General features: G+C 50.8%; 1 protein-coding gene across 2 annotated transcripts in view; it reads left to right on the top strand.

Moving 5' to 3' along the window:
• The first annotated feature begins 9,117 nt into the window (after positions 1-9,117).
• The window catches only part of LOC144948416 (uncharacterized), a 266,228-nt gene continuing 264,653 nt past the window's right edge, over positions 9,118-10,692 (top strand). For both annotated transcript variants that reach the window (XM_078877862.1, XM_078877863.1), the window contains exon 1: positions 9,118-9,709. In XM_078877862.1, coding sequence (XP_078733988.1) covers positions 9,622-9,709 — 88 coding nt within the window. In that variant the 5' untranslated portion in view covers positions 9,118-9,621. The remainder of the gene's footprint in view (positions 9,710-10,692) is intronic.

Raw genomic sequence — 10,692 nt, 5'->3', positions numbered from 1 at the left:
ATGCTGCTGCCGTTCGCTCGTTCAAACAACACAAATAAACAACAACAACAACAACAACGCGTCGCTACAAGCTGGTGGGATTTTTAACAAACAAACAAGTAAACACGTGCTCGTATCCAACGTGGGACTGCTGTTGCCGTCCACAACAAAGAAAAACGTCGACGCCCGCCAAGTGGAGGGTGAAGTTCTCGCGCGGGAACGACCACGTGAGAGGTGTGCGCGATCGTCACCGTGATCGTTGTGGTCGCGAGAGGTTCCAAACCTTCGCCGATTTGGACCCCCCCCCCCCCCAGTCGAGCTGGCATCGCCTCCCGCATGGCCCCCCGCCCGAGAGCCATGCAGAGCTGAGAAAGCAAGCTCACAAGTAATAATGATGCATTCGCAATTCCCTATTCCCACCGCCTGCGTTTCATTTGCAGGGCTCCGCTGATGAAAGGTGGCTCGGCGGTAGAGTAGTCGAGCCGATTCCAAACGCAGGAGACTCTCGATTCATGACGGGGAGGGCGGCCAAGGATCATTCAAAATCGTGGATAATCGGAAAACATAAATTATACGTGGACATCTATGCCAAAAACCTCGCAGAAGACTCTGCCCACGAAGTGGATAGCAGAGCGAAGCCAATCAACATGCGGGGATTAATCTATTAAAAATAGATCAACTGCCTATCGTTCTTGAATGCAATTAATGTATATCTCTATACGATACTCTATGCCTGTCTCTTCTCTCATTTGAATATGTCTCTCCTATTCCTTCTATCTGATCGAAATTTTGGGCTGGTTGCTCATTGGTCGAGCGAGCTGATCGTGATCGGACGCTTGCGAGTTCGGTTTTATTTTTATTATATGTTGTATTTTTATTATGACTTTACCGAAAGAACCAAGATTACGAACAGAACTCGTTCCTGAGACCCAGTACGTAAGTCGGATAGTTCGTAAGTCGATGACCGCCCGTATTCCAACGGCGTTGAGCCGTTTTGCCATTCTGAGCACGGTGACCTTGTGACGGACGTTCTAACCGCTGGAGTCGGTGTCGCGAGGGAAAGAGACGTCCCTCATGGAACTCCTCTAGTCCGCCGAGCCTCGCGTTGTGTGAGGGAACGGCCGCGGAGGATGACACCACAGAACTACCTCCGAGTCACGCACACACAGGCTTGTTGTTCATGCGGGGTGGTGCACCGTTTGACCTTGGCTCCGGAAGGTATTCGGCACGGGGTGCTCGGACAGAAATGATAAATGATCGGAGTTAGAGCAAACCCGATTGAATGACCAACCCTCCTTTGGCTGCAATTGCTTCAGCCATAATTCCTTCCAGCAGTGCATCCATTCCAGCAACATCTCTTCAACACGAGGCGGCCTGGAGGCAGATGTGTTCTTTCTTTGTTTTCGTTCCGATTTCTACTTCCTTCATTGCTGTGCTTTCTGTTGGTGGGCTGTTGTCATTTGGGCGACCCGAGTCGCATTTGCAGAGGATGTTCATTCTGGCCTCTGGAGGTATCGCCTGGTCAAACAAAATAATGTTGAACCAACTCCTTCGTGGTTTGTTGAGAAAGTTACACTTGGCAAAAACAAATAAAGTGAAACAGACTGATGAACCAGGCTGAGACCGTCAATTCACTACACTGTGTATGTTGAACTTCTTTCGCACCGTACGTAGCCAACCGTCCTAATCGGAGGTGCAGGGGAAGGACAAGAAACTAAACACAAAAGCAAAGTGAGCAAAGCATTACGCCGTGGAAGCTCCCATGGTGTCATGAGATTTAAAAAAAAGATACTCGTCCTGTTGACTCTGTGTATGTACTTCGAACTTCTTTCGTACCGTACGTAGCCAACCGTGCTAGTCGGAGGTGCGGGGATGACAGGCGGCTTGAAGCTGGCTTCACGTTCACGATCTCAAAGCCTGCCCGGTGTGTCTGACTGGTCCGTTAACGGGTCGCTTCAGCCGTGCAGCCATACAATTATATAATTATTGTGGGGGATTTTTTTTAGTGTTTCAATGGAATCCAGCCCAGGCCTGAATTTTTGGAACTGAATATTGACAATAATTTATGAGCTTGCTGCAGCCCACATTCACACACACACACGCGCACGCGCGCACCTGCTTGGCATCACACACACACACATGCGGGTGCCATCCAGTTCGTAATAGAAAGCACGCACGAGGAATATCCCCGATATTGATAGGTTTTCCCGAGGTGAAGACACGGGTGGCAGATTAGAAAAGCATGACATCGTTGCTGCATAAACGACTCCAGCTACACACGTGTTCCAGGCCTGAGGCTCTGAAGCTGAGATGCTTACGGGAATCGAACCCGTGTTGTCGCCAGCAGCGTATAAACCGCGGGTTCTCCCAAGTGGCGTGCGTTTGTGGGTCCCAGCCCCTTGGTCACCGATTGAAGCATCATCGTTGAACGTAGGGCAGGTGAATTACATCATCGAGACTGTGAAGAAACGTAAAGTGAGCATGGGCAGCACACGTAGCTCGAACGGATGATGATCGATGGCCAACAATAATAGCGGACGGGCCTGCCAAGGGATTACGCGCGTGCTAAATAAAATAAAATGAGCCGAGGAATGCAACGTGTTCGAGAGGAGGTGGAACCGAGGAGACGGAGCAACGAAATTGGTTCACGTGCATGTGGTATGCGGGGATTGTTGCAGTGTGGGGAGCGGTAGTGTAGTGGGTATCGTGCTGCGTTATGAACCCGGTGTTCCATTCCTGACGATTAGTTGAATTGGTACCGGTGCCTTCCCCTAGGTCGACTCAGCCTCACATCAGTACCTTGTGCGGTGTGTAAACATCGCCACGAGGGAGACAAAGGCGGTCAGGCGTGGTGCTGGCTACCCACCCTATCGTATGCGGTGCCGGCCTTCATAGGTGCGCGCTAACAGCACTTGCCCCAACAGTCTGTGGAGGCTACACGGGGGATCTTTGTTGCATTGCAGGATCGTGAGAAGCGACGGCGGCCTGGTTCCGGAGGTTTTCATCCAGCAGTGGATTGACCATCGCTGACGACGACGACGACGATGATGAAGAACTTGAGCCGACATGGTCTTGTAAAAAAAAAGTCAAACTGGTCAAGATAGCAATAAAAGCAGAGAGAGAGAGAGAGACTAATCTCACAAGCAACGAGAGAGGATGCTTCATGAAAATATATATTTGCTAGACATTTTAGAACAATCTGTGCATTGCATGCGCTGTTGAACCTCTTTCGCACCGTACGTTTTCGTTCTTTAACGGTATTACTGCCGCCGCTGCTTTTATGGCGTCGAGATGTCCGTCGCGAACTCCCGCAGCGAGCGCCGTGACATAGTCAAGGGGACGGCCCCGTGGAAGATGACGCCACAGAACTACTTCTGAGTCACTTCAATCGGCCTCTCTCATCTGTGCGGTGGGGGCGGCTCTCTGGTTCGCTGCGTGTGTACAGCATCTAGGTGTCGTTTTATTCAAACCTCCATGCTTGGCCAGGCCAAAAAGAGTCAAATTAAATAACAAAACAATATACTGATATTAATACCGTATGCAGTATCGATGTTTGCATGCAGCCATTGGTGACCGGGCTGAAACTCTCAGCTCACCACAGTCAAGAACGTGACAATCGCCGACGGCTGAATCCAAGATTCGATCACAGGACCTCGGTGTTGATAACCAATTACGAGCACCCTACGATCCACCTCTAATCCACAGGGGTGTTGTTAACATCAACTTTACACACCACACTTCACGATGTTCTAAACTAACCGGGCAGGATTCCAACCTTCGCCTGGCTCTGACTCCGTGGTCGTTCATGGCCACCTGGACTACGATCTGGCACGTGCCTCAGCAGATGTGATGCCAGGTGCGGCATCTGCTTTGGGGGACGCAGTCGCTAGAAGAAAAAAATCGAACGAAACTGAAACGTTGCAAACCGTGGGGCCGAGTCCCACGGTGTCGTCCCGCCCCTACCAACAGCCTCGACGTCGATGCCCATTGGTCGATGGGGGATTCAAAGGGGCTTCATCGTGGCTGCTGCCATCGAATAATGATGGCGGTCACCGCATCGTGCGCTTTCAGATGCGCTTCGGCGGCCATCTGGAACGCTCTCTTCCTTCCCCGATATTCGAACGCCACTGGGAGCTATGCACTTTTGGATCGTCGAGATTGAAAATTTATTTCTCGAGAAGTGCTTGTTGTGTTCAGTTTGTTGTCTTTCACCCCGCATTTCCGATTAGCACGGTTGGTTACGTACGGTGCGAAAGAAGTTCAAGATCCAGACATGGACACACGGCTGAGACGCTGAGTTTCAGCCGCCCGTTTGACGAAATCGGCTTCTCAAGTGTCGAGGCTTGGTGGTCTCAGCACGGTTACTAATCACTGCACGACAAGGTTAAATGCTGACTTAAAGCTTTCGTGACTGCAGGAATTCATATTATGTTGGGTCTTTCGGTAAAGCCACGTATATAGAAAAAAATAATCAAAATAATAACAATATCACGACGTTTCGATCGCAACACAAGCATAATAGAGGTGTATTGTTTGTATTGGTTAAATCGCATAAATATATACAAGTGTTGTTAAAACCCACCACCACCCGACACAGCCAACTAGTAAGGGTTGTCACGTAAACAGAACGTGGCCAATTCGTCACCAGTACAGCACTAACCGGTGTGTTGGAGAGCCAAGCCACAACATTTGCAATCTGAGTACGACGTTTCACCAGTAATTGCAACTAGCTTCATCAGGCGACAGCCAGATTTGTGGAAAAGTCCACTTATTTTGTTCCTGGGTGTTAAACCAAGTTGAGTACCACTTTGCAGGGCTACCCAATTGCTCAGTGGAGCACGAGGTCACGTTGTCTTCAAATAACCGTGTTTCACGTTGTACGTGTTACAGACCGCGCTGTGAAGCCGGCGACCCGAGTTCGACCCCCTTGCCACGGCAAACACCACAGGCGGAGCGGGCGGATTCCTGAACCCTGCACGGGCCTCACCGCCTTCACCAGCAGTCGCTCACCAGCGTGGTGAAGTATGGTCAAACAACCCTCGCGCCTGACACGGTGTGTGCTTGTGGGGAGCGGTAGTGCCGTGGTTAGCGCGATGCTGCGCTGTGAACCCGGCGACCCGAGTTCGTTTGCTGCCCACGGCCGAAACCCAGTGACGATTATCTGAACCGATCATGGGCCTCCCCTAGGTCGACTCAGCCTCAAGTGAGTACCTGGTGGCCGTGTGTAAACATCGTCACTGGGGAGACAAAGGTGGCCGGGCGTGGTTCTGGCCACCCCCCCCCCTTCTCGTGTGCCGTTCCGGCCTTCACAGGTGCTCGCAAACAGCACTTGCCCCAACAGTCTGTTATAGGCTATACGGGGATATTTGTCTTTGAATGGTTTAACTCCAAAGGAAACGTGTTTGTAAATATTAAGAAACAGGATTTTGTGGAACACATGCAAATCTAATTCACGGGCAGCTTTTAAAACGTTTAACATGGAAAACTCATTATGATTGCTCGGCTCTGGGAGGACGTTTAACATCTGTATTGGACAGACACTTAGAGACTCCCTGCAGGCAGCTTGAGGACAGGAACTCTTTACACGTTCATGCAAAACATGTTAGCGCACCTCATGTGTGTATTATGTTGAACTTCTTTCGCACCGTACGTAGCTAACCGTGCTAATCAGAGGTGCGGATGAAGCACAGCAAATTAAGCACAAAGAGAAGTTCTCAAGAAATTAGTTTTCAATCTCGATTATTTAAAAGTGCATAGCTCCCAGTGGCTTCCTAATATCGGTAGAAAGAGAGCGTTCCAGACGGCCGCAGAAGCGCATCTGAAATCGCCGCGCGATATCATCACCGAAGCGGTCCTCTGGCTCTCCGTTTCAGCGCAGAGCATTCAGTGATGATGCCGTGGGTGCGTTCCCCACGCGCTTGCCAAAGATTCATTCGCCACCTTCCCGCTGGGCTGTCGCGTGGCTTTAAGCGCTCGTTTTCGATTTGGGTCACAAAAGTAGCGGAGGCATTGAGGAAGACGACACGGCACGTACGTGCCTCCTTGCGGGGGTTGATAACCCCATATCCCGCCCCCCCCCCCCCAGCCTTGTGGAGACGCAATGCGGACGAGAGGTACGGCGAAGTTTTTTTTTATTGGCGATGGTTTTACTTGACACGGATCCCTGAGCAAGGTAAAGCAACGGATCGTCGAAACTGACTGCAACGTGCTGTCCTTCCCCCGCACCTCCGATTACCACGGTTGGCTACGTATGGTGTGAAAGAAGTTCAACGTACACACAATCGTCAAGAACAACGTTGTTTCCTCAACATTTATATATATAATAGGCGACGTTTCGGGTAATGAACCTTCTTCATAGCACATGAATACATGAAGAAGGGCCATCGCCTGAAACGTCGCTGTTACATATATTTCATATCCTTTTTTCCATTTAACATACTTTTTATATTTTAAATGTCACATCACATGAATGATGTCAGGGGATCTTTGACGTCCACTGTGAAGCAGACGGTGCGGATTTTATGTTGAACGCGCCCACAGTAATAACCAGGGCTGCCTGCTGGATTCTAACTGCCAGCCTCTTCATCAAAGGGCGAACGTCCTACCGCTAGGGCCACGTGACCGTCCCCGTACGCATGCGCACAATTCATGTTTAGGCCGAGCCGACCTACAGGAAGGCCGGACCAGGTTCAAGGAAGATCTGGGGATCAGATGGCACAACATTAAGCATAGGACTCCGTTTCGGGTGACCGTCAAGAGTTGTCCATGCAAGTGGAAAATGAATGAGACACGTGGCTGGAAATGTCATATCACATTTTCCAGTCATTTATTTGATAAGTCTGCTGAGAGGAGGAATTCCCGGCGGGCCACTCAGAGGACCTCAAATTTGCCGCTAAATTCCACAGTCTGGGCCCCTTGTAAGCTACACTTGCTGAACAATATCACGTCCGAGTCGTTAACCGAAAACACAGCCGGCTACTTTGCAGGGGGGAGGGGTGGGTAGGAGCAAACGTTGTGAATGGTTTGAAGTATTGCACGCGGAACCGCAGAGAGAGAGAGAGAGCAGCAGCAGAATGTCATTTTTGTGTCCGATTTCTCTGAGTCACTGCAAAAGCGCCCTGTGTTTTAAAAAAAATAGTTTGTTATTTTTATGAGCGAATCGCTCAAATGAAAATCCCACGCTGGTGCTTTTGAAAATCCTCGTGGGCTCGTTCCCTGCTGTTTTCTTTGGAAAGAGATCAGCTGTGCCGTAGCTTTTTTTTTAAAAACTCCGCTTCAGGTGTAGGCAACGTTTAGCAACCAAATCGCAAGCGCACGTGGCAGGCGTTCGTGAAGACGACGCGGGTAGCTATGCAGCATGATGAACACCCCGCTAATTACGATACGACTTTCAAAGTGCTCGTAAATTCAACACGGAGACGTCGTTCTTGGTAAGTGCGCTTCCGCGACCAATATTACGATTCGTAATTCACTTTTGGCGCAGATCGCGTGGGCAAAAATGTGTGCCCGCAGAACAGTGTCACAACGCTGGAAACTGCTTGAGGATGCTGCCTGTAAATGCCCGAGGAACTTCCGTACCCGACTGCTCATCGTGCGTGCGGGTCGCTCTCTCTGGCGGTGATACATTCGGGGCACATTTGTGTCACGTGACGACTTCATTCATCATCGTCCCATCCTCCGCACCTCCGATTAGCACGGTTGGCTACGTACGGTGCAAAAGAAGTTTAACATACATACAATTAAATTTCGATTTAAAGCTTTCGTGACTGCAGGGATTCATCTTCTTGGTTCTTTCGGTAAAGTCACGTAGAAGGGAAATACTGGCCGAAACGTCATGAGAATGATTTAATTTTATTATGTTTTATTTTTATTATTTTATTATTTCCCTTCTACGTGACTTTACCGAAAGAACCAAGAAGATACATACAATTAGGCTGTGTCGGGTGGTGGAGGGTGCATGACACGTATGCATGTGTGTACGTTGAACTTCTTTAGCACGTAGCCAACCCGTGCCAATTGGAGTTGCGGGGGAAGGACAACAAACTCAAACACAAAAGGCAGTTCTAAAGAAATGAGTGACCCAAATAAATGTATTGTGAATCAAAGTGCTTGGTTTAAAACCGAGATTATCACGGCTGGCTACGTACGGCGCGAAGGAAGTGCAACATACATGCCGCCGTGAATAAGGCAGACGCACCATTTACAAAGCGGTAACCGCATTTTTCGACGCAAGAGACGATCGTGCCCGACAAGGTGGACTTCAAGGCCACATGAAGTGATGGATGGCCATTGCGCAAGAAGTCACAGAGCCAGAGCCAGATGGTCTGGGTTAACGGACCAGGGGTGAGCGGCAGATGTACCAGCCGCTCCCCGCTGTGCCAGCTCGCTTGCCTTGTTACCGCAGCTTCCCTCCTTCTCGTGAGCGTGCGCATTCGCACAAACGGACACGTGGCTTTGTTCTAATCCGAGTCAAGAGTCTCGTCCTGAAACGGGCGTGCGGCAGAACTCACCCGCACTGATGGCAGCTCTGAAGTGGGTCGTGCAAATTCCAGATTCCTCTGCTGAAGCCAGTCTCTTCGTTTGGACAGCCACTGTTGACTACCCAAACAAGTTGGTGTTTTTTCATGTATCACGATGATGATTACTCAATTTAACTCCTGACCAGGATTCAGACTCGTGCATTTCCCAAGCGTCGTGTGACGGTACCTCCTGAGCATGCAATTCACTCATTCTACCCCCTTAAGACGAGCATTCGGGCAGCACCCATATCGCCTCGCAGACCTGAGCCAGTGGGTGGCAATTCCTCATTCCTTTGGCAGGAGCCTCAAGCATTCTCTTGGTCGGCCGATGACACGCGGTGGATATTTTGAATTCGAGCGAGCGTCGGTTTGTTCACGCCTACGGTGTCCCAGGCCGGTTCGCGATGGGGACTGGGTGTCGGTGTGCGTCAGATATTTGGGTGGGGGTGGCACCCATCAGTTCAGGGTTCCCGAGTGGTTCACATCTCGCTCCTCCCTGGAGTATAAACTGGGCGGAGACAAAGTATAAAGCCAAGCCCCTTATCCACTACTCGCAAGCCCTCATTGGAGTGCTTCCAAGATTTTGGGATAACGGCGCCGTGAAAGGGGGGGACTTTAAGATCCGAGGGCGGGTCGGACGCATTCGAGAGAGCGAAGTGGCAAGAGAAGGGAACTGCGCTAAGAGGCGAGAGGGGCTCTCCAAATGGCTTAGCGGGAACAAACACACGCACAGGAAAAAAAAACAACAACCACAAAACAAAACGACACGAAAGTTTACGCGTCAAATTTCTCGACTTTTGGAACCCGCACTAACGAAAGAGCTGAAGAGCGAGCGAGTGCGTGCGTGACGCTGGGTGCCTTCTTCGTTCTCTCACAGGTGCTGGGGCTTGTCAACGTGTGACACCCCCCCCCCACTCCTATCACGGATTGACGCGAAGGTGCCCGTGTGTAGGTTGTTTTATAAGTTGACGGCGGCGTATGGTGCCAAGAATCTCTCTTTTAATTTTTACATCTCCTTCTTTGCTTTTTTTTTGCTAAAATATACTGGGGCCGCGTGCAATCGCTTGAGCCCAAACATATTTTTTTTTGAAAGGAGAGGCGCTAAGAGCCGGGGGGGGAGGGCATGGATCATAGCCGGTGGCCTCGTGCTTCGCGGGTGTTTACACTGCTCCTCACTCTCTCCATTCATGGAGGTGCAATCGTCAGTGCAGGTGAGTTCCTAACGCACCCACACACCCACACACCCGTACAGCCCGAACATGATGTTGGGGCAAGTGCTGCCAGCAATCACCCACCCACCCTGAATTTGCACACGACGTGGCGGGTGGCCAGCACCACGCCCGGCCGCCTTTGCCTCCCGTGCCAGGTACACATTTTCAGGCTGAGTGGACCTAGGTGAGGTCCAGGAGAGATTCAGAAAATCATCGCTATAGTATTGGTCGTGAGCAGTAATCGAACTTAGGTCGCTGTGCGCTAACCACTTCACTACCGCTCCCTTATAACGCACACACACACGCACCTATACACACACACGCATGCACACAGACACCACCATCTCAGAGATTTACAATTATAATACTCCAGTAGACTGTTGGCGCAAGTGCTGTTAGTACCTATTGAGACCAGTGCGGAGAACACGGGGAGGGCCGAGTGAGATTAGGCCAATGCCACCGCACACCGAGCCACGTTGTCATCATTTCTCATGCATTGGCGATGCGGCCAACCTGCCAACGCACTCAGCACCACCATCACCACCACCACCATCACCAGCAACACTGCCACCACAATCGCCATCACCACCAGCAGCACCATCACCACCACCACCACCAGTATCATCACCATCACCAACACCACCGCCAACACGTCAGGTGCTGTGTTCGTTTTAGGCAGAGTTGATCTAGGGGAGGGCCATGCCAGGCTCAGGTGGTGATCCATGCTGGCGACGGTGGCTATTGGGTGGCAGGGATTGCAGTGCGGCGTGAGGCATTAGCACACCAACAAAGACAAATATCCCCCGTGTAGCCTTCCACAGATCGTTGGGCCAAGTGCTGTTACCTGTGAAGGCCGGCACGGCCCACGATGAGGTGGGTGGCCAGCACCACGCCCGACCGCCTTTGTCTCCCCCAGTGCTGATGTTTACACACCACAACAGCTGCTAATCTAAGGCTGAGTCGACCTAGGGGAGGCACGGATA

This window comes from Lampetra fluviatilis, chromosome 49 (assembly GCF_964198595.1).
Source record: "Lampetra fluviatilis chromosome 49, kcLamFluv1.1, whole genome shotgun sequence".
In the NCBI taxonomy this organism is placed as follows: Eukaryota; Metazoa; Chordata; class Hyperoartia; order Petromyzontiformes; family Petromyzontidae; genus Lampetra; species Lampetra fluviatilis.
Note: the sequence above shows the minus strand (reverse complement) of the source record. Positions and strands in the feature narration are given on the sequence as shown.